We start from the raw sequence: 22,725 nt of genomic DNA on the forward strand, positions 1-22,725 counted from the left end.
GAAAACCCCCAACACGACCTGTCTTCTGCATAAGGGGTTGTGATGATGCAACCTTTTCTCAGGTCTTTTTTTTTATTATATTTTTTATTTAATTTTTTTCTTTAGTTTCTTCACTATAAGAGAGATGAGGTTTAATGTACAGGTGATCAACAGGTAATGATGAAGGATCTGCCTGTTTTCTCTTGGCTCGTTCGAGCATCAGTAAATGTTGTTAAAAAGAACATTTTAAATGTTCTTAAAATCTGACACCATCTTCCAGTTTAGGAGATAAGGACCCAGTTTGTCAGAGAAACCGACAAAAGAAATTTGGAATTGGGTTGGATGGCACTGCCACGATGATGTTGGGTCGAATGAATGTCAAAAGAGACGGGATCCAGTAGGTCTGGTGTGACAGCTCTGGTTTCTTCAGTGGCTGAAATTCTCAGCTTTGCTCGTCCATCAGTGATCACCATTTAAAGCAGAAAAGCTGAATGCTAGGTTCATAGATAGAACACTATCTATGAGCAGTGCTTCAGTGTCCATCCCACCCTTCCACTTCTCTCCCTCTGATGGGCACACTCGTGCTCTGACCCTAGAGAGCTAAGATCACGGTGAGGCAGACAGAGGTCTTGTCCCACATCCTCCAAGGTATGGGGGAGGATTTGTCTTGCAGAGGACTTTCAAGTGTAAGAAACTGAGAGAGGGGAAATTCCTAGATTCACCGTTTCAGCACGTTTTCTGTTTCGCTCTCCCAACATCATCTGTACGTCCCAAACCGCATGTGAATGCGGTGTAAGGACACGCATACCTCGATCTTCCACCTTGGTCCCTTTTAAGGATGCTCAGGACTTCAGCTCAGGACTTAAGGAAAGCAGGATTTTACTCTTGGATGCTGCGGTTCTCAGGTACCGACTCAGGGTGTCACTGTTGACAAAGCTGGAAAAACGACTCCGACGTCGGCTCCTCCCCTGCCCCGCAGCCCACGCAGTGCTACTACGCAGAGCATAGAGAACAGGAATTGCCCGACTCAGCCCTGTCCTCCGGCTGCTACCAAGGATCTAATTTATTTATTTCTCTCGGGCGCTGAATCAGCTGCTCAGAAATCCTCATTCCAAACCGTCTGCTGAATATACTTCAGCAAAGAAGAGAATGGAGGTCCTGCCGGCAGCGCAGGGCCGGGCAGCTGCCGGGAGAGTCGCGCTGTTTGTCCTGATGCTGCCGCTGTGCTGCGGAGCTGCACCGGAGTGGATCCGCTATGTCATCCCCGAGGAGCTGGGCAGAGGCTCGCTGGTGGGGCCGCTGGCGAGGGACCTGGGGCTGAGCCCCGCCGAGCTGCCAGGACGCAAGCTGCGGATAGTCTCTGGAGACGAAAAGCAATACTTGGTCCTGGGGGATGATAATACAAATCTGCGGGTAAACGAGAGGATAGACCGAGAGGGCATCTGCGGCACCGTGTCGCCCTGTGTCCTCACTTTGGAGGCATTCGTGGAAAACCCTTTCAATATATTTCATGTGAGCGTTACTATCGAGGATATCAACGACAATGCGCCGCAGTTTGACAGAGAATTTGTTGCGATAGAAATGATCGAGTCTACGCCTCCTGGGGCCAGGTTGCCACTGGGCAGTGGCAGAGACCCCGACATGGGAGAAAATTCATTACAAAGCTATCAACTGAGCCCCAACCCGCTCTTCTCCCTTTTAGTGAAGGAGAGTCCTGATGGGACTAAACACGCGGAACTGGTGCTGGAGAATAGTTTAGATCGAGAAAAGCAGAGAAATCACCATTTAATCCTGACGGCGGTGGATGGCGGGGATCCGGTCCGATCGGGAACCACACAGATTAAGATTGAAGTTACCGACGCAAATGACAACGCACCTATATTCACCAAAGAGATTTACAAGGTTCGGCTGCTGGAAAACTTGCCAGAAGGCTCCTTAGCCTTTCAGGTAAAAGCTACTGACAGCGACGAAGGCACAAATGCAGAAATTACCTACACTTTCAGTGACATTCCCAACAACGCCCGTCAGCTTTTCAGTCTGGACTCCAGGACAGGGGATGTGAAGGTTTCAGGCCCCTTAGATTACGAAGAAGGTAAATATTACGAAGCAACTGTTGAAGGTAAGGATGGAGGTGGGTTGAGTGCACACGCCAAAGTGCACATAGATATTCTAGACATGAACGACAATGCTCCGACCCTTACCCTCCTTCCTATTATAAATCCGATACCCGAAGACTCAGTTCCAAGCACAGTTGTAGCTGTGATCAATGTCCGTGACAGAGACTCCGGGGATAACGGAGAAGTGATCTGCAATATCGACGAGGATTTGCCTTTCAGATTAGAACCATCATCAGCGAACACCTATAAACTAATAACAGCCAGCGACCTGGACAGAGAAAAGACCTCTGCTTACAACATCACCATCAGTGCTAAGGACCGGGGCAGCCCGTCGCTGTGGAGCAGCGCGGAGCTGGTGCTGGAGGTGTCGGACGTGAACGACAACGCGCCGGTGTTCGAGGAGGCGGCGTACAGCGCGTACGTGTCGGAGAACAACGCGGCGGGCGCGGCGGTGGTGCGCGTGGTGGCGCGGGACGCGGACGCGGGCGCCAACGGGCGCGTGAGCTACTGGCTGGCGGGCGGCAGCGCGGGCGCGGCGCCGTACGTGTCGGTGGAGGCGCGGAGCGGCGCGGTGTACGCGCAGCGCTCCTTCGACTACGAGCAGTGCCGCGAGTTCACGGTGGCGGTGCGGGCGCAGGACGGCGGGGCGCCGGCGCGGAGCTCCACGGCGACGGTGCGCGTCTTCGTGCTGGACCGCAACGACAACGCGCCGCGGGTGCTGTGGCCGCCGGCAGGGACTGCGGGGCCGGAGCCTTCCTCCTCCTCCTTCTCCTCCTCGTCGTCGTCGTCGGTGGCGTTCGAGGTGGTGCCGCGGTCGGCCGAGGCCGGGTACCTGGTGGGCAAGGTGGTGGCGGTGGACGCGGACGCGGGGCGCAACGCGTGGCTGTCGTACGAGCTGGTGCAGGCGGCGGAGCCGGCGCTGTTCCGCGTGGGGCTGCACAGCGGCGAGGTGCGGACGGCGCGGGCCGTGTCGGAGAGGGACGCGGCGAAGCAGCGGCTGGTGGCCGTGGTGAAGGACCACGGGCAGCCGGCGCTGTCGGCCACGGCCACGCTGCACGTGGTGCTGGCCGAGAGCTTGCAGGAGGCGCTGCCGGAGCTGAGCGAGCGGGCGGCGGGCGCCGACTCGCCGGCCGAGCTGCAGTTCTACCTGGTGCTGGCGCTGGCGCTGCTCTCCGCCCTCTTCCTGCTGAGCGTGGCGCTGGCCGTGCTGGCGCGGCTGCGCCGGGCCGGGCCGCCCGCCGTCCTGCGCTGCCTGGCCGCGCAGCGCTTCTCCGTGCCCGGCGCCGCCTTCCCGGCCGACTTCTGCGAGGGCACCTTGCCCTACTCCTACAACCTCTGCGTGGCGCCGGGACGCGCCCTGCCCGAGCCCGCTTGGCCGCCGCCGCCCGTGCCCAGCCTGCCCGCCGAGGAGCTGCTCGCCGGGGAGCCCTGCGGGGAGCGGAGCCCGAGCCCCAGCGCCGGACCGGCACAGCCGCCCGCCCGCCCCGACGCACCGCAGGTCTGTAAGCCCGAGCGCTATCGCTCTGCTCCTTCACCCTTCTTCTTTCCCAGCCTTTGCTCTGAGTAACTCTACCTCTGGGTTTTCGGTGGGTCATGTGGATGAGGAGTGTTGTTTTATATTTTGGTGTGGGAATGAAATATGTGAGTAACTCCTTCTGAGAGCTGGCTGCAGCAGTCTTTACGGTTTTGGTGGTGAGAGGTTCAGCTTTATCTGAGAGGTTTTGTCTTCCTCCCTTCTGATCATAATATTTTGGATCTGCCACAGTAGATCATAATAGGATCTGCCACAGTAGCTCATTCCTCTTTAGAAATATGTTTTTTGTGTCTCCATGTCGGAGCTGGAAAAACACCATTGTAGACGTCTAGGAGACGTTTTTGCTTGTTGAAATGTGGTGGGTTTCTCCTCCGGATTGTGGTCTTAGTCACCGCTTAGATGAAAAAAGTGCTGTTGGTTAGTAGCATTATTCAGGTGGCTAAGTTTTATCTGGGTATGTTTGTGGTTTTTTGCCTACTTTGTGCTGGTTCTCTTAGTTCTTCTGGTTTGTGCAGTTCTTTATTGAGCTTCCATAAAGAAGTGGAGCAAATGTTGAAGTGGAAAAGGGGTTCTCAAAAGTAAATCTAAACAAAAACTAAAAAAAAGGTACAAAAAAATCTGTCTTTATTTGCTATCCTCTTTCGTAAAAAGAGGTTCTTTGTTGAATTCATTGAGTGAAAGAATACAGAGCCGAGGAATTTAGTCTCCCAGTAATTTTGCACCAGTTGTACTTGACTGGTGAGAAAAGGTTCTATTCGGTTTAGTGAGGTACGTTTGCAAATTACTGCAATTACGCACTTGAATAAAGGCCGCTTACAAATGATCCGTGTAGGTGAAGGCGTGCAGCTGCGCTTGTCTTCTGCTCTTCTACGAGACTGGGTTGGATAGGTGTCTGTCCAAGATGAAGACTCAGGGACAAGCTGAATACTTTATAAGGGAAAAAAGGATGTTTTTGTGAAAATCACCAGTTAAATTCCATTCACTTTACTTTCTCAGTAATAACTGCATCTCCGCTTGTTCGTGTTTCTAGTTCTGAATTCAGAGGCTTCACTGGAGCATTCTACTGCTCTTCTTCAACTGAAAGTAGTGTTTCTGAAGGATGGATATCGGGAAAATAGGCGTTGTTACTCTTTGTGTACCATTTTCCTCCGAGTTTGTGGGAAACCCAGTATAATTATAACAGCAGGAGGGGCTAAGCCCACCTTGTTAGTCCTTTAAAAGTCTGATCTCAGCCACTTGTGCTGCGGAACTTGATTTACGCTTTATTCTACCTGAAATATTTGAAACAGGGTTCTCCTGCTCACGTTATTGAGCAAGTTTGCATTTGAATATTTCAGAGACGTGTTTTTATCACTTTTCAAGTTTTCATTTGATTCTCATCCTCTACAAGCCTTTCAAGCTTAATTGCAAACGAAACGTAAAATGTCACTAACAAATCATTTTACCTTTAGTGTAAAAACACACACGTGCATTAAGAAAAAACAGCTTATAAAAAAACCAAGGCAGGCACCGAGGCAGCGCTGGGTGGGTGCAGTGCCGGGAGGAGGCTGCGGGTGCCGCTGCTGACCGAGGAGGAGCGAGAGGAAGGCCGGAGCGGTGCAGCAGCCCCGCCCGCTGCGGCCCGGCTCCATCGCTCGCTGGCTGGCTGGCTCGGCGGCCGGGCGGTCTGCGAGCGTCCCCCGGTGCGGAGCCGTGCTGCAGCGAGGCGGAGGGGAGCGGAGAGGAGGCGGGAGCGGGACCCGGAGCCCGATCGGAGGCGTTGTGAGCGGCGGAGGTGCGTGGAATGGCGGGGAGGCGTTGGGGCCGGCGGGAGCGAGCCCTGCTGTGGGGCGTGCTGGTGGCGGCGTGGGAGGCGGCGTGGGGCCAGCTGCGCTACTCGGTTCCCGAGGAGATGCCCAAGGGCTCGTTCGTGGGCGACGTGGCCAAGGACCTGGCGCTGGACCTGACGGCGCTCGGAGAACGCGGCGTCCGCCTTGTGTCTGAAGGCAGGACCCAGTATTTCGGTCTGCAGGGGAAGACGGGACATTTGGTGACAGCGGAGAGGATAGACCGGGAGCAGCTGTGCCGGCTGGTGGAGAAATGCGTGCTGCGGTGTGAGCTGATAGTGGAGGGGGAAATGAAGGTTTATGGAATCGAAGTGGAAATCACTGATATTAACGATAACGCTCCCAGCTTCCGAGAGGAAGAAACGCGTGTGAGAATGAGCGAGTTGACAGCCCCAGGATGGCGTTTTCCATTGAACGAGGCTCACGACCCAGACGTGGGTCGTAATTCTCTGCAGAGCTACGAGCTGAGCGGCGACGAGCACTTCTCGCTGGCCGTGCAGACGGGCCCCGGCGGGGATCAGCGGCCCGAGCTGGTGCTGGCGAAGGCGCTGGACCGGGAGGAGGCGGCGTTTCACGAGCTGGTGCTGCGGGCGAGCGACGGCGGAGAGCCGGCACGGACGGGCACGGCGCGGATCCGCGTGGCGGTGCTGGACGCCAACGACAACGCGCCCGTGTTCAGCGCGGCGGAGTACACGGTGCGTGTGGCGGAGGACGTGCCCGTGGGCTCCGTCCTCGTCACCCTCACGGCCACCGACGCCGACGAGGGCGTGAACGGCCACATCAAATACACACTAAAGAAAGCATCCGCCAGTGCCTCGCAAATTTTCCATCTGAACTCCGAGACTGGAGCGATCACTGTGGGTCAGAGCGTCGACTTCGAGGAGGGACACTCCTACGAACTGGAGGTGCAGGCACGGGACGACGGGGACCTTTTCGACACGTCTAAAGTGTCCATCACCATAACGGACGTGAACGATAACGCGCCGGAATTGACGGTATCGTCGGCGCTGAGCGAGATCTCTGAGGATGCTTCTTCCGGGACAGTGGTTGCTCTTCTGCATGTGCAGGACCGGGACTCGGGAGCAAATGGTCAAGTGCGGTGCTCGCTGGAAGGCGGGGTCCCTTTCCGCCTGGTTAGGTCTCTTGAGAATTACTTCCGCGTGGAGACGTCTCGGGAGCTGGACCGGGAGAAGGTGTCGGAGTACAACGTGACGGTGCGGGCGGCCGACGGCGGGTCGCCGGCGCTGTGGAGCAGCGCGGTGCTGGCGCTGCGGGTGCTGGACGTGAACGACAACGCGCCGGTGTTCTCGGAGGAGCGGTACAGCGCGCGCGTGTCCGAGAACAACGCGGCGGGCGCGCTGGTGCTGCGGGTGCGGGCGTCGGACGCGGACTGGGGTGAGAACGCGCGCGTGCGGTACCGGCTGGTGGAGGGCCGGGTGCGGGGAGCAGCGCTGTCGTCGTACGTGTCGGTGCAGGCGGAGACGGGCGCGCTGTACGCGCTGCGCTCCTTCGACTACGAGGAGGTGCGCGAGGTGGGGCTGTGGGTGGTGGCGGAGGACGGCGGCGCGCCGGCGCTGAGCAGCAACGTGTCGGTGCGGCTGGAGATCGTGGACGAGAACGACAACGCGCCGCAGGTGCTCTACCCGCCGCCGGCCTCGGCGTCTTCGTCGCTGGGCTCGTTGTCGCCAGCGGGGTGGCCGGCGGTGGAGCTGGCGCCGCGGTGGTCGGAGCCCGGCTCGCTGGTGGCCAAGGTGGTGGCGGTGGACGCGGACGCGGGTCAGAACGCGTGGCTGTCGTACGAGGTGTGGAAGGCGACGGAGCCGGGTCTGTTCCGCGTGGGGCTGCACAGCGGCGAGGTGCGGACGGCGCGGTTCCCGCTGGCCCGCGACGCGGCGCGGCAGAGCCTGGTGGTGGTGGTGAAGGACCACGGGCGGCCGGCGCTGTCGGCCACGGCCACGCTGACGCTGGTGCTGGCCGAGAGCGTGGCCGAGCTGGTGTCGGAGCTGGGCAGCGCGGCCTCGGCGGCGGCGGCGGCGGCGCCGGGCGAGGCGGCCGGCAGGCTGACGCGCTGGCTGGTGGTGGCCGTGGCGGCCGTGTCCTGCCTCTTCCTCGCCTTCCTGCTGCTGCTGCTGACGCTGCGCCTGCGGCGCTGGCGCCGCTCGCAGCAGCTGCTGGCGGCGGGCAGCGGCGCCTTGCGCGGCGTCCCGGCCTCGCACTTCGTGGGCATCGACGGCGTCCGCGCCTTCCTGCACTCCTACTCGCACGAGGTGTCGCTCACCGCCGACTCGCGCAAGAGCCACCTCCGCTTGTCGCCCGGCAGCTGCTGTGACACCCTGCCGGCCCGACCGCCGCCCGACGAGCCCGCGCCGCTGCTCGCCGAGGACCCTGACGGTGCCCCCTGCCCCCCCGACCCCACCACCCCGACCCCGGTGAGTGCCTCTGACCGCCCTCTCCTGCCCTCCCTTTCTTGATCCTCTTTGTTGTCGATTGATCATCTCCTTTGCTGTTGCCTGAGGACTCCTGTGAGCAGTGGCTCTTAGGCCTAGGTGTAAATTTTGCACTAGTGCACAGGAGTGCTCCGTGTGTTTTGAGTTGCTCATGTGCTGAAGAAGTCTGATGTTGCTTTTGGAGCTAGTGCTTTGATGACTGGGACTTCACTTGGGCGTTTTATAGCTTGTGGTGTGTTCTCAGTTTCTAGAGGTGGAAAAAAAAATCTCCTTACAGAAATCTGTGTTTTAGGATTTGAGTGTTTTTAATCTGTGGAAGTAGCTCTCCTTAGCAACATATTGAGTTTGTTTGCCTACTGCAACAGATAGAGTCTGAAATGTGAAGCTCTGATTAATACACTTCTGTGAGTTCCCTGGTCCTTCTTTGCTTTTGTCAGGGTGTAACGCTGGGCTCCATTGTACTGGGTAACCTTGAAAACACCACAGGATCTGTAATTGTCAGGTTGGGGGAACAGCTTGCACCCATACTTTGATTCTGTTCATTGCCAAAGCCAAGAAACTGGAGCCAGAGCAAGGAGGGTGAGAGGCTGACTTTAAACCACAAAAACTGTTGGGTTAGTCTGGCTTTGTCTGGACAACGGTTTGAGTTCATGTCCAGCTTGTTTGATTCCTCCTTTTGTTTGTCTTTTTTTTTTTGGGCCTTCTTTGTATGAAAGTGTGCTTGGAATAATCAGCACAGAGTCATTAAGCAACATGTCATGTGTTAGTGCCTCTTGATCATTCTATAGCAGGTGTGAAAGGTGTGATATCTGAGGGTATCTTTGTGCGTTGATACTGTCAGAGGGGAAGAGATGGAAACATGACCTTAGCAGAAGTAGCATCTCTGTGAGTCAGTGCATGTGACAGAGGAGCAGACATTCCCCCAGGCCATGAGCATGATATTCCATTCTCTCTTGGATGACCACTCCAGTTGAGTCTGCAAAGCACCCGGAGTGACCTCACCAGACCAGAGTCTGAAGGTCTCAGCTGTGTGTGAAACTGTTTGAAACATCGTTTTTGGACATGTATGACTTTGTCATCTTGATCTTCATCCTTGCTGTGGGAAGCTCTTTCCAGACTTGATCAACCTTCAGATGGTATTGATGTCTGTAGCTCCTCTCAGGTTACTGCTGATGTTTTGTCTGTGTTAAGCTTGGTGTGAAGATAGGGGGTGGGAGTGTATTTTAGTCAGGAATTTCTGGGCTTGGGGCCTGTTATTTGAAGTATGTGTGAGGGAGCTACTCGTTTTATGCCCTGTCCTGCTGGAGGCAGCTTCTCCTGTGGGTTGTGGTTATTCAGTGTAGACATAAACATTGCATGGATGTTGCAGTGTCATGGAGCTTCCAAACTGCCCATGTGCAGTGATGCTGTCTTTGAGCTGACAGCAACAACTGAGCCTGTGACTGAGATTTGCATCACTTGGGCCCTTCAGAAAGTCTTTCCCCTCCTTCCACTGAGTGTGCTGAGCAGAGAAGTCTCTCTGCATGCATCCCTGCTGTGATCCTTGTTCTCCGTACGGAGGAGCCGTGTGTGGAACATTCCAGTCACTGATGACTCTCTGCAAAGTTGGTGTGCACAGAGACAGGGCAAGTGGAAGAGCTGTCTGAGGTACAGTCTGAACTGTCTGAAAGGTAGGTGTCAATATTCAGTGTCTTCTGGTTGTTATAGGGGTCCCAGAGTTGTGGTTCTGTGCTTTTCCCTTTTCTCTTGGGAAAAGTACTTGGAGACCTTGCTGCAATTTCCTGGAAGACTTCCTTGAGAAAGAGGCTCAGGATAAGATGTGTACTGTTGTGTCTTCATCTTTGTGGGAGATGAGCAGGCCAGACAGTAGGATAAAAATTTTGAGAGCTGATGACTTTCCTAAGATGAAACTTCCCACTCTGTAATCCAGAGTAAGATAATGGGCAGCAGCTTTTAGAATGACTTCTAGGTGCTCTTGGGAATGAATATCATTGTCTGCAGTGAAAAGCAAGATGACTTTGCAGTGAGTTTTGCTGCTAACAAGGTTCTTTATATTTTCTTTAGCAGTTCAAATGCTCCCTTGCCTTTCTTGCCTGATTTGTATTTGTTGGGCTCTTTGTGGGTTGTTTATTTTTCCCCTCACTTGTCTATTATTTATGTAGGTTTGCTAGCAGTAATCAGCATAGCTTTTATTCTAGAAGCATGTTGTGCATTAGTGTCACTTGGTACAGGAGATTTGGAAGGCAGGAGATGTGAGGATGTCTTTGTGGGTTCTTATTGTCAGAGGGGAATAGATGGAAACCTGATCTTAGCAGAAGTTTCATCTCTGTGGAACAGTGCGTGTGAAAGAAGAAGGCAGAGATTTGAATATCACCTTGCTTGGACTCCCCCTGGCCAAGACCTATGTTTTTCACTTTGTTTCTGACTGCATGGTGTTTGCTGTGAACAGTGGTGAAATTCTTGCTTTATTTGTCATGATGTGGTACTGGTGGGACTCTGTATGTTTGATAATGTGTCTGAAAATGTCACTAGAAGGAATACTTTTGCTTGTTATGGAGACATGGTGAGAAGTGAGTGAAAGATCAGTGAGAGACTGGCCTTGAAGCAGGAAAAGAGAGATGTATGATCCATCCCTTTGGGTGAAGTTTTCATTTTGTGACTAATGCCCAGGTCCCTGCTACCTACACAAAGCCTCTTTTTTGCATTTTATACAAGGAACAAATTTGCCTCTAAGCAATAGCCATGGATATAGTCATGTCTAGAAACTCCTGTGTGAAACATCTTTTTGCATCTCTATGTCTTTGTGATGTTGAGCTTCATTCAGAAGAGCTGATGTGCTGTCAGCTTTAATATTGGTGGGAATATAGGTGATAGTGTTAAAAATGACCGAGACTCAGTATTCTGTTAATGGTTTAATTTAATTAATAAGATTGAAATTGCAGTGAGCAAAACAGCTTCTGCTTCATTCAGTTTCTGATTATTTCCTGATGAATCCAACACAATCCTTCCTGGTGCTGGTCCCATGTACGGAGAGAAGAAATTATTATAACGCCTTCCCCAGCTCTGCAGTACTGCATTGTTCCAATTGACCTGTTTACATCTCACTGAGAGATAGACAGAAAAAGCCGGTACCCCGATGCGGGCGATCAGGAGGCTGCGGTGCCGTGTGGGATCCTCCGGGTGCCGCTGTTGGCCGACGCGGAGCGGCGCTGGAGCCGCAGCCGCAGCCGGAGCCGCCGCAGCGTTCTGCCCCCGCAGGCTGCTCGCTCGCCCGGCGCCAGCCAGAGCGGCAGCGGCACGGGCAGCAGAGGCGAGAGCAGCGGCGTCCGAGCCCGGAGCTGCCTGCGGAGAGGGACTGGCAGGCAAGCAGAAAGGGCAGCGGCAGGAGGGAGGATCGCGGCGAGCTGCGGGGCCGAGCATGGCGTGCGGGGAGGGGCAGAGGCAGAGGCCGAGGCCGAGCCGGGGGCGAGGAGCCGGGCGAGTGGTGCTGCTGCTGGCCGCCTGGCTGCTGGGCTTGTGCTGCCGGGCGGCGGGCGAGCGGATCCGCTACGCCATCCCCGAGGAGCTGGGCAGAGGCTCGCTGGTGGGGCCGCTGGCGAGGGACCTGGGGCTGAGCCCCGCCGAGCTGCCGGCACGCAAGCTGCGGCTCAGCGCCGAGAAGCAATACTTCGGTGTGAGCGAGGAGAGCGGGGAGCTGTACGTGAGCGAGAGGCTGGACCGGGAGGAGATGTGCGGCGAGGCGGCGTCCTGCTCCGTCAGCTTCGAGGCGCTGGTGGAGAACCCGCTCAACGTTTTCCACGTCCACGTCGACATCCAGGACGTCAACGACAATTCCCCGCGGTTCCTAAAAGAGAACATCGAGTTCGAAATTATTGAATCGACAGCTCCGGGCGCTCGCTTTCAGTTGGGCATGGCAGAAGACCCGGACGTGGGCAGTAACTCGCTGCAGGGCTACGAGCTGGAGGCCAACAAGTACTTCGAGGTGGAGGTGAAGGAGAGCGAAGACGGCAAGAAGTTCGCAGAGCTGGTTCTGCGCCGAGCACTGGACCGGGAGAGCGAGCAGAGCGTGCGGTTGGTGCTGACGGCGCTGGACGGCGGTGACCCGCCCCGCAGCGGCACCGCCCAGCTCTGCATCAACGTCACCGACGCCAACGACAACCCACCCGTGTTCGCGCAGGACCGGTACCGGGTGAGCCTGCGGGAGGACGCACTGCCCGGCTCGATGGTGCTGAACGTTTCTGGCTCGGATGCCGACACAGGCACCAACGCTCACATCACCTACGGCTTTGGGCAGCTGCCGACCAAGGTACTTGAAAAGTTCGCATTAGATGCAGAAATTGGAATTCTCACGCTAAAGGAAGCACTAGACTATGAGGACACTCGAGGCTACACGCTCCTTGTGGAGGCGAGGGACGGCGGAGGGCTGACAGCTCACTGCAAGGTAGAGGTGGACGTAGTGGACGTGAACGACAACGCACCCGAAATCACGATCCTATCGGTGTCGAGCCCGGTGCCCGAGGACGCGCCAGTAGGCACCGTGGTGGCCCTCCTGAAGGTGAAAGACGCAGACTCTGGGGAGAACGGCGATGTGCGGTGCGAGCTGTCGGGCGAGGCGCCGCTGTCGCTGGTGGCCTCGTCGGGCGGCTCGTACAAGGTGTTGACGGGGAGCGCGCTGGACCGCGAGCAGGCGTCGGAGCACCGCGTGAGGGTGGTGGCCAGGGACCGGGGCAGCCCGTCGCTGTGGAGCAGCGCGGAGCTGGTGCTGGAGGTGTCGGACGTGAACGACAACGCGCCGGTGTTCGAGGAGGCGGCGTACAGCGCGTACGTGTCGGAGAACAACGCGGCGGGCGCGGCGGTGGTGCGCGTGGTGGCGCGGGACGCGGACGCGGGCGCCAACGGGCGCGTGAGCTACTGGCTGGCGGGCGGCAGCGCGGGCGCGGCGCCGTACGTGTCGGTGGAGGCGCGGAGCGGCGCGGTGTACGCGCAGCGCTCCTTCGACTACGAGCAGTGCCGCGAGTTCACGGTGGCGGTGCGGGCGCAGGACGGCGGGGCGCCGGCGCGGAGCTCCACGGCGACGGTGCGCGTCTTCGTGCTGGACCGCAACGACAACGCGCCGCGGGTGCTGTGGCCGCCGGCAGGGACTGCGGGGCCGGAGGCTGCTTCCTCCTCCTCCTCCTCGTCGTCATCGTCGGTGGCGTTCGAGGTGGTGCCGCGGTCGGCCGAGGCCGGGTACCTGGTGGGCAAGGTGGTGGCGGTGGACGCGGACGCGGGGCGCAACGCGTGGCTGTCGTACGAGCTGGTGCAGGCGGCGGAGCCGGCGCTGTTCCGCGTGGGGCTGCACAGCGGCGAGGTGCGGACGGCGCGGGCCGTGTCGGAGAGGGACGCGGCGAAGCAGCGGCTGGTGGCCGTGGTGAAGGACCACGGGCAGCCGGCGCTGTCGGCCACGGCCACGCTGCACGTGGTGCTGGCCGAGAGCTTGCAGGAGGCGCTGCCGGAGCTGAGCGAGCGGGCGGCGGGCGCCGACTCGCCGGCCGAGCTGCAGTTCTACCTGGTGCTGGCGCTGGCGCTGCTCTCCGCCCTCTTCCTGCTGAGCGTGGCGCTGGCCGTGCTGGCGCGGCTGCGCCGGGCCGGGCCGCCCGCCGTCCTGCGCTGCCTGGCCGCGCAGCGCTTCTCCGTGCCCGGCGCCGCCTTCCCGGCCGACTTCTGCGAGGGCACCTTGCCCTACTCCTACAACCTCTGCGTGGCGCCGGGACGCGCCCTGCCCGAGCCCGCTTGGCCGCCGCCGCCCGTGCCCAGCCTGCCCGCCGAGGAGCTGCTCGCCGGGGAGCCCTGCGGGGAGCGGAGCCCGAGCCCCAGCGCCGGACCGGCACAGCCGCCCGCCCGCCCCGACGCACCGCAGGTCTGTAAGCCCGAGCGCTATCGCTCTGCTCCTTCACCCTTCTTCTTTCCCAGCCTTTGCTCTGACTGATGGTGGCTCTGGGTTTTCGGTGGGTGACTGGTTAGAAGGGGAGTGCTTGTGTGCGTCTCTGGGATGGAATGGAGCGAGGTGACTCCCTTCTTGTGACATAGACGTGGTAGTTCTGTTTTTCGGTGGTTATGAGTTCAGGTTGAGCTGTGTGGTTTTGTCTTGAACGATTTTGTTGTCTGAAATGATGTGTTTTAGCAGCGCAGAAGGTGACTCTTTCCAGTGTAGAACGAGTTCTGGTGCTTCGTGATGGAGTTGGGACAATGCAATTAATGGGTAGTGTTGGAGACCTTTTTCTTTATGGATTGTGCTTTCTCCTCCTCGATGAAAACCTGCTGTGGATTAGTAGCATAAGTCGGGTTGAAACATTTTATCCAAGTATGATATTTCTTTTCTACTTTATTTTATTTCTCTCAGTTCCCCTCTTTTGTGCAGTTCTTTTTTGATCCTTCATGAAGAAGCGGGAGTGTAAAATGATATCTTAACAGCGAAGCAAAACCAAAACTAGAACTCTAATTATATACTGTATATATTAGATGGGCTGTGTTGGTGCGTGTCTCCGGGAAGTAACGTAGAATGGAAGCTTCGCCTAATTGCGGAGCAGGCAGTTAAATGTTTTTCGGTTTTCTCGGTGGTGACGGAAGAAAAAGGCTTGACTGGCCTTTCATGAAGAAGTGGAGGTGTAAAATGGTATCTCAAATGCAAAAGGACTTTCTTATTTTCTCTCCTTTCCCTTAGAGAGGTGCTTGGTTGATGTCGTTGTGTGGGGAATTACGAATTTGAGGACTTCAGTCTCTCAGTATAATTTATATCAGTCCAGCCTGCCAGGGTCTCTATCTGTTCTGGTGAGGTAGATCTGTAAATGAAGCAATTAGGCACGTGAATAAAGTGCATTAACACGCTTACAAATAGACCAAGTAGTAGAAGTAGTTCAGGGTGAGCTATTATCTTTTGCTGTTCTACAGTACTCCGTTGAAATGTGTTTTTCAAAGATGATAATTTAGGAATGAGATTAATACTGCGTTAAAGAAATTGCAGTCCCTCACACCTTGGTTTCTGGAACAGAAACCATACGAGTCGTTTAAAATGTCAAATTAAGTAACTGCATATGTGTATTACGTTATACAATCCCTCGTTAGGACGGCGTATTTTCAAGGAAAATTACTGGTTAAAGGCAACTCACTTTCCCAGTATTAGCTGCATCTCCATGCGTTCCAATAGTTTAATGGTCTAGCCAAGAGCTCAGATGCTGAACTGAAACATTCCATTGCTTTTCTCCGTTTGAAAACGGAGAAAATTTTCCCGACAGCTTGTGAGGAGCCGAGTAGATGATTTTGGGCAGGTGGAACCAGTCCCACCTTGTTAATCGTTCAAATGTCTGATCTCAGTCAGTTGTGGTTGGGAAGTTGATTTCCATCGTGTTCCGTGTGCAGTATTTAAGTAGAGTTCCAGCCCCTCTTGTTAATGAGTCTGATACTTCCACGTTCTCCGCGCATTTCTGTCTGAGCAGTTTCAGAGTCGCGGTTTTATTGCATTTTCACCTTTTAATTTCTTTTGTTATTTGTGTAACGCATCCAAGCACGAGTGCGAGAGAAATTGCTGATGAGGATGGTTTCGAACCGAGAGGGAATGGAATAGTAAATCCATTAGATTTACTTAGATCCATTAGAGCAGTCAGTGACTCTGGCACTCCTCTGTTCTTTGATGGTGGGTAGCAGGTTCAGTTTTACCCGACAGTGTTTGTCCTCATCCCTTTTGTTGTCCAAAATATTTTACAAAAGGAACTCCCTCTTGTGTAGAATGAGATCTGGTCCTTCTTTATGATGGTGTCGTGGAAGAATTTTCCTTGTTGAACCGTGTTTTCTTTCTACATGACGTTTACCGGGAGAGGTCCCATGCTAATAGCATACATGTACAAACGAAAGTAATTTAGGGATTAGCACACACGCACATTAGAGGTGGTCCGTGTATATCTGGCTTTGTAGCTGTACTTGTGTTCTGCTGTCCTAGTTTATTGAAAAGCTGTCTTTCCACAAAGAAGGTTCATGGATTAGATAAATACTTCACAAAGACCTTACTATTCTTACCACAGGGTATTCCATTTTCCTTTTTTTTTTTTTTTTTTTTTTTTTTTTCCCCTGCTACAGTAATTCTTAGATTTTAGAACTAATGGCTTTAATAGGGAAACGCATATGGTGCTATTATGATAAAAGCAGTGTTTTCCCATATTTATGTCGCACAATTTCCCATGCGATAAAACCAACCAACACTCATTTTTGAAGAAAAACCCAGTTATGAGGAAGCAAATGAAGGCAATCACCGACCTCGGCTTGTGGGAGGCTCTTCATTCGTGCTTCGTGCTGTCAGTCGAGAAGTGGGGAAGTGCTCTGTCTGTACGAGGTTTATTTAGTCTGCAGAAAAGGTAAGGGAAATGTCATTTAAGCTCGACTGCTATGAAAGCCGTGCAATTCGTGGCAGACTTCGTGATGTTGAAGTATTGGGAAAAGGCTCAAAATATCGTCCACGTCATACTTTAATATATATAGCGACATGCCGAACTTTTTTTCCGTTCGGTATGAAACCAATCGCCGGGATTTACCGGAGGCAGCGCTGGGTGGGTGCAGTGCCGGGAGGAGGCTGCGGGTGCCGCTGCTGACCGAGGAGGAGCGAGAGGAAGGCCGGAGCGGTGCAGCAGCCCCGCCCGCTGCGGCCCGGCTCCATCGCTCGCTGGCTGGCTGGCTCGGCGGCCGGGCGGTCTGCGAGCGTCCCCCGGTGCGGAGCCGTGCTGCAGCGAGGCGGAGGGGAGCGGAGAGGAGGCGGGAGCGGGACCCGGAGCCCGATCGGAGGCGTTGTGAGCGGCCGAGGTGCGTGGAATGGCGGGGAGGCGTTGGGGCCGGCGGGAGCGAGCCCTGCTGTGGGGCGTGCTGGTGGCGGCGTGGGAGGCGGCGTGGGGCCAGCTGCGCTACTCGGTTCCCGAGGAGATGCCCAAGGGCTCGTTCGTGGGCGACGTGGCCAAGGACCTGGCGCTGGACCTGACGGCGCTCGGAGAAGGCAGAGTACGCATCTTGGACAAAGGCAGGACGCAGTATTTCGGTCTGCAGGAGGGGACGGGACATTTGGTGACAGCGGAGAGGATAGACCGGGAGCAGCTGTGCGAGAGTGTGCAGCAATGCGTGCTGCGGTGTGAGCTGATAGTGGAGGGGGAAATGAAGGTTTACGGAATCGAAGTGGAAATCACGGACGTTAACGACAACGCGCCCAGCTTCCAAGAGTCGGAATCGCAGCTTAAAATGAGCGAGACGACTGCCTCGGGGTCTCGGTTTCCGCTTGTCAGGGCTCACGACCCAGATTTGGGACAAAATTCTCTGCAGAGCTACGAGCTGAGCGGCGACGAGCACTTCTCGCTGGCCGTGCAGACGGGCCCCGGCGGGGATCAGCGGCCCGAGCTGGTGCTGGCGAAGGCGCTGGACCGGGAGGAGGCGGCGTTTCACGAGCTGGTGCTGCGGGCGAGCGACGGCGGAGAGCCGGCACGGACGGGCACGGCGCGGATCCGCGTGGCGGTGCTGGACGCCAACGACAACGCGCCCGTGTTCAGCGCGGCGGAGTACACGGTGCGTGTGGCGGAGGACGTGCCCGTGGGCTCCGTCCTCGTCACCCTCACGGCCACCGATGCCGATGAGGGTATGAACGGGGATGTTAAGTACAGTTTTCAGAAAACTTCCGGTCGTGTGTCAGGTATTTTCCATCTGGACTCCGAGACAGGAGCAATCACTGTGATGCGGAGCCTGGACTTCGAGGAAGGACACTTCTACGAACTGGAGGTGCAGGCATTGGACGATGGGGGCCTTTCTGACACGGCGAAAGTTTCCGTCACAGTAACAGACGTCAACGACAATGCGCCCGAATTGACAGTATCGTCGGCGCTGAGCGAGATCTCCGAGGACGCTCCGACGGGGACGGTGGTGGCTCTGCTGCATGTTCAGGACCGAGACTCGGGTGCCAACGGCCAGGTGCGGTGCTCGCTGGATGGGGGCGTCCCATTCCGGCTGGTGAAATCGCTTGAGAATTACTACCGCGTGGAGACGTCTCGGGAGCTGGACCGGGAGAAGGTGTCGGAGTACAACGTGACGGTGCGGGCGGCCGACGGCGGGTCGCCGGCGCTGCGGAGCAGCGCGGTGCTGGCGCTGCGGGTGCTGGACGTGAACGACAACGCGCCGGTGTTCTCGGAGGAGCGGTACAGCGCGCGCGTGTCCGAGAACAACGCGGCGGGCGCGCTGGTGCTGCGGGTGCGGGCGTCGGACGCGGACTGGGGTGAGAACGCGCGCGTGCGGTACCGGCTGGTGGAGGGCCGGGTGCGGGGAGCAGCGCTGTCGTCGTACGTGTCGGTGCAGGCGGAGACGGGCGCGCTGTACGCGCTGCGCTCCTTCGACTACGAGGAGGTGCGCGAGGTGGGGCTGTGGGTGGTGGCGGAGGACGGCGGCGCGCCGGCGCTGAGCAGCAACGTGTCGGTGCGGCTGGAGATCGTGGACGAGAACGACAACGCGCCGCAGGTGCTCTACCCGCCGCCGGCCTCGGCCTCGGCGTCTTCGTCACTGGGCTCGTTGTCGCCAGCGGGGTGGCCGGCGGTGGAGCTGGCGCCGCGGTGGTCGGAGCCCGGCTCGCTGGTGGCCAAGGTGGTGGCGGTGGACGCGGACGCGGGTCAGAACGCGTGGCTGTCGTACGAGGTGTGGAAGGCGACGGAGCCGGGTCTGTTCCGCGTGGGGCTGCACAGCGGCGAGGTGCGGACGGCGCGGTTCCCGCTGGCCCGCGACGCGGCGCGGCAGAGCCTGGTGGTGGTGGTGAAGGACCACGGGCGGCCGGCGCTGTCGGCCACGGCCACGCTGACGCTGGTGCTGGCCGAGAGCGTGGCCGAGCTGGTGTCGGAGCTGGGCAGCGCGGCCTCGGCGGCGGCGGCGGCGGCGCCGGGCGAGGCGGCCGGCAGGCTGACGCGCTGGCTGGTGGTGGCCGTGGCGGCCGTGTCCTGCCTCTTCCTCGCCTTCCTGCTGCTGCTGCTGACGCTGCGCCTGCGGCGCTGGCGCCGCTCGCAGCAGCTGCTGGCGGCGGGCAGCGGCGCCTTGCGCGGCGTCCCGGCCTCGCACTTCGTGGGCATCGACGGCGTCCGCGCCTTCCTGCACTCCTACTCGCACGAGGTGTCGCTCACCGCCGACTCGCGCAAGAGCCACCTCCGCTTGTCGCCCGGCAGCTGCTGTGACACCCTGCCGGCCCGACCGCCGCCCGACGAGCCCACGCCGCTGCTCGCCGAGGACCCTGACGGTGCCCCCTGCCCCCCCGACCCCACCGCCCCGACCCCGGTGAGTGCCTCTGACCGCCCTCTCCTGCCCTCCCTTTCTTGATCCTCTTTGTTGTCCATTCATCATCTCCTTTGCTGTTGCCTGAGGACTCCTGTGAATGGTGGCTCTTAGGCCTAGGTGTAAATTTTGCACTAGTGCACAGGAGTGCTCCGTGTGTTTTGAGTTGCTCATGTGCTGAAGAAGTCTGTTGTTGCTTTTGGAGCTAGTGCTTTGGTGACTGGGACTTCACTTGGGCGTTTTATAGCTTGTAGTGTGTTGTCAGTTTCTAGAGGTGGAAAAAAAAATCTATTTATACACATCTCTGCTTCAGGATTTGAGTGTTTTTAATCTGTGGAAGTAGCTCTCCTTAGCAACATATTGAGTTTGTTTGCCTATTGCAACAGAGAGAGTCTGAAATGTGAAGCTCTGATTAATACACTTCTGTGAGTTCCCTGGTCCGTCTTTGCTTCTGTCAGGGTGTAAAGCTGGGCTCCATTGTACTGGGTAACCTTGAAAACACCACAGGATCTGTAATTGTCAGGTTGGGGGAACAGCTTGCACCCATACTTTGATTCTGTTCATTGCCAAAGCCAAGAAACTGGAGCCAGAGCAAGGAGGGTGAGAGGCTGACTTTAAACCACAAAAGCTGTTGGGTTAGACTGGCTTTGTCTGGAGAACGATTTGAGTTCATGTCCAGCTTGTTTGATTCCTCGTTTTGTTTGTCTTTTTTTTTTTTTTTTTTTGGGCCTTCTTTGTATGAAAGTGTGCTTGGAATAATCAGCACAGAGTCATTAAGCAACATGTCATGTGTTAGTGCCTCTTGATCATTCTATAGCAGGTGTGAAAGGTGTGATATCTGAGGGTATCTTTGTGCGTTGATACTGTCAGAGGGGAAGAGATGGAAACATGACCTTAGCTGAAGTAGCATCTCTGTGAGTCAGTGCATGTGACAGAGGAGCAGACATTCCCCCAGGCCATGAGCATGATATTCCATTCTCTCTTGGATGACCACTCCAGTTGAGTCTGCAAAGCACCCGGAGTGACCTCACCAGACCAGAGTCTGAAGGTCTCAGCTGTGTGTGAAACTGTTTGAAACATCGTTTTTGGACATGTATGACTTTGTCATCTTGATCTTCATCCTTGCTGTGGGAAGCTCTTTCCAGACTTGATCAACCTTCAGATGGTATTGATGTCTGTAGCTCCTCTCAGGTTACTGCTGATGTTTTGTCTGTTAAGCTTGGTGTGAAGGTAGGGGGTGGGAGTGTATTTTAGTCAGGAATTTCTGGGCTTGGGGCCTGTTATTTGAAGTATGTGTGAGGGAGCTACTCGTTTTATGCCCTGTCCTGCTGGAGGCAGCTTCTCCTGTGGGTTGTGGTTATTCAGTGTAGACATAAACATTGCATGGATGTTGCAGTGTCATGGAGCTTCCAAACTGCCCATGTGCAGTGATGCTGTCTTTGAGCTGACAGCAACAACTGAGCCTGTGACTGAGATTTGCATCACTTGGGCCCTTCAGAAAGTCTTTCCCCTCCTTCCACTGAGTGTGCTGAGCAGAGAAGTCTCTCTGCATGCATCCCTGCTGTGACCCTTGTTCTCTGTACGGAGGAGCCGTGTGTGGAACATTCCAGTCACTGATGACTCTCTGCAAAGTTGGTGTGCACAGAGACAGGGCAAGTGGAAGAGCTGTCTGAGGTACAGTCTGAACTGTCTGAAAGGTAGGTGTCAATATTCAGTGTCTTCTGGTTGTTATAGGGGTCCCAGAGTTGTGGTTCTGTGCATTTCCCTTTTCTCTTGGGAAAAGTACTTGGAGACCTTGCTGCAATTTCCTGGAAGACTTCCCTGAGAAAGAGGCTCATGATAAGATGTGTACTGTTGTGTCTTCATCTTCGTGGGAGATGAGCAGGCCAGACAGTAGGATAAAAATTTTGAGAGCTGATGACTTTCATAAAATGAAACTTCCCACTCTGTAATCCAGAGTAAGATAATGGGCAGCAGCTTTTAGAATGACTTCTAGGTGCTCTTGGGAATGAATATCATTGTCTGCAGTGAAAACCAAGATGACTTTGCAGTGAGTTTTGCTGCTAACAAGGTTCTTTATATTTTCTTTAGCAGTTCAAATGCTCCCTTGCCTTTCTTGCCTGATTTGTATTTGTTGGGCTCTTTGTGGGTTGTTTATTTTTCCCCTCACTTGTCTATTATTTATGTAGGCTTACTAGCAGTAATCAGCATAGCTTTTATTCTAGAAGCATGTTGTGCATTAGTGTCACTTGGTACAGGAGATTTGGAAGGCAGGAGATGTGAGAATGTCTTTGTGGGTTCTTATTGTCAGAGGGGAATAGATGGAAACCTGATCTTAGCAGAAGTTTCATCTCTGTGGAACAGTGCGTGTGAAAGAAGAAGGCAGAGATTTGAATATCACCTTGCTTGGACTCCCCCTGGCCAAGACCTATGTTTTTCACTTTGTTTCTGACTGCATGGTGTTTGCTGTGAACAGTGGTGAAATTCTTGCTTTATTTGTCATGATGTGGTACTGGTGGGACCCTGTATGTTTGATAATGTGTCTGAAAATGTCACTAGAAGGAATACTTTTGCTTGTTATGGAGACATGGTGAGAAGTGAGTGTAAGATCAGTGAGAGACTGGCCTTGAAGCAGGAAAAGAGAGATGTATGATCCATCCCTTTGGGTGAAGTTTTCATTTTGTGGCTAATGCCAAGGTCCCTGCTACCTACACAAAGCCTCTTTTTTGCATTTTATACAAGGAACAAATTTGCCTCTAAGCAATAGCCATGGACATACATAAAGGGCTGTATGTCTAGGAACTCCTGTGTGAAACATCTTTTTGCATCTCTATGTCTTTGTGATGTTGAGCTTCGTTCAGAAGAGCTGATGTGCTGTCAGCTTTAATATTGGTGGGAATATAGGTGATAGGAAGTTGTTTTTGTCAGGTGTTTCTCTGGGGCCTGTTATCTGAAATATCTGTAAGGAGTTACTCAGTTTGTGCAGGGTCATGGTGGATATAGCTTTTCCTGTGAGTGGTGGTGATTTGGTGTAAATATTGCACTAGTGGTTGCAGAGTTATGTATCTCCCAGACTGCCCATGTGCCAGATGGTGTCTTTGGGCTGACACTACCAGCTGAGTCTTTGAGCTGTCTGTAGCTTGGGCCCTTCAGAAAGTCTTTACATTCCTGCAACTGAGTGTGCTGAGCAGAGAAGTCTCTGCATGCATCCATGCTGTGATCCTTCTTCTCTGTAAGGAGAAACTGTGTGAGAAACATTTCTTTCAGGGATGACTGTCTGCCTCTGCTGTTAGCTTTGCTGTTCCACACACACTGATGCAATGTGTGTGCAGAGAGACAAAGCAGATGGAAGCCGTATGAAAAGGTTTTTTCTCTGAAAGGTTGGTGAAAATGTTCAGTTTCTCCTGGTTGTTACAAGTGTCTCATATTTGTTATTCAACACATTTTCCTTTTGCTGTTGTCCAAAGAAAATACTTGGACAACTGTGGCTATAGTCTTTGGTGTGTAGT

The 22,725-nt window shown here is 55.3% G+C and overlaps 4 protein-coding genes across 4 annotated transcripts; all 4 read left to right on the forward strand.

Annotated features, from left to right (window-relative positions):
- The first annotated feature begins 917 nt into the window (after positions 1 to 917).
- LOC139803250 (protocadherin gamma-B1-like) lies at positions 918 to 3,663 on the forward strand. Its single transcript, XM_071759189.1, has one exon. It carries the CDS (start codon positions 1,129 to 1,131, stop codon positions 3,661 to 3,663), a length of 2,535 nt encoding a protein of 844 aa, XP_071615290.1. The 5' UTR covers positions 918 to 1,128.
- A 1,441-nt stretch (positions 3,664 to 5,104) lies between these two features.
- On the forward strand, positions 5,105 to 8,584 carry LOC139803086 (protocadherin gamma-A10-like). The gene has a single exon (XM_071758902.1). The coding sequence runs from the start codon at positions 5,414 to 5,416 to the stop codon at positions 7,925 to 7,927; it is 2,514 nt and encodes an 837-aa protein (XP_071615003.1). The 5' UTR covers positions 5,105 to 5,413; the 3' UTR covers positions 7,928 to 8,584.
- A 2,737-nt stretch (positions 8,585 to 11,321) lies between these two features.
- On the forward strand, positions 11,322 to 14,014 carry LOC139803251 (protocadherin gamma-B5-like). The gene has a single exon (XM_071759190.1). It carries the CDS (start codon positions 11,322 to 11,324, stop codon positions 13,869 to 13,871), a length of 2,550 nt encoding a protein of 849 aa, XP_071615291.1. The 3' UTR covers positions 13,872 to 14,014.
- Positions 14,015 to 16,209: 2,195 nt separating this feature from the next.
- On the forward strand, positions 16,210 to 22,723 carry LOC139803253 (protocadherin gamma-A10-like). Its single transcript, XM_071759191.1, has 3 exons — positions 16,210 to 19,219; positions 19,675 to 19,739; positions 20,507 to 22,723. The coding sequence occupies exons 1-3, from the start codon at positions 16,742 to 16,744 to the stop codon at positions 20,781 to 20,783; spliced, it is 2,820 nt and encodes a 939-aa protein (XP_071615292.1). The 5' UTR covers positions 16,210 to 16,741; the 3' UTR covers positions 20,784 to 22,723.
- Positions 22,724 to 22,725: the final 2 nt, after the last annotated feature.

The sequence above is a fragment of the Heliangelus exortis genome, chromosome 15 (assembly GCF_036169615.1).
Source record: "Heliangelus exortis chromosome 15, bHelExo1.hap1, whole genome shotgun sequence".
Classification (NCBI taxonomy): domain Eukaryota; kingdom Metazoa; phylum Chordata; class Aves; order Apodiformes; family Trochilidae; genus Heliangelus; species Heliangelus exortis.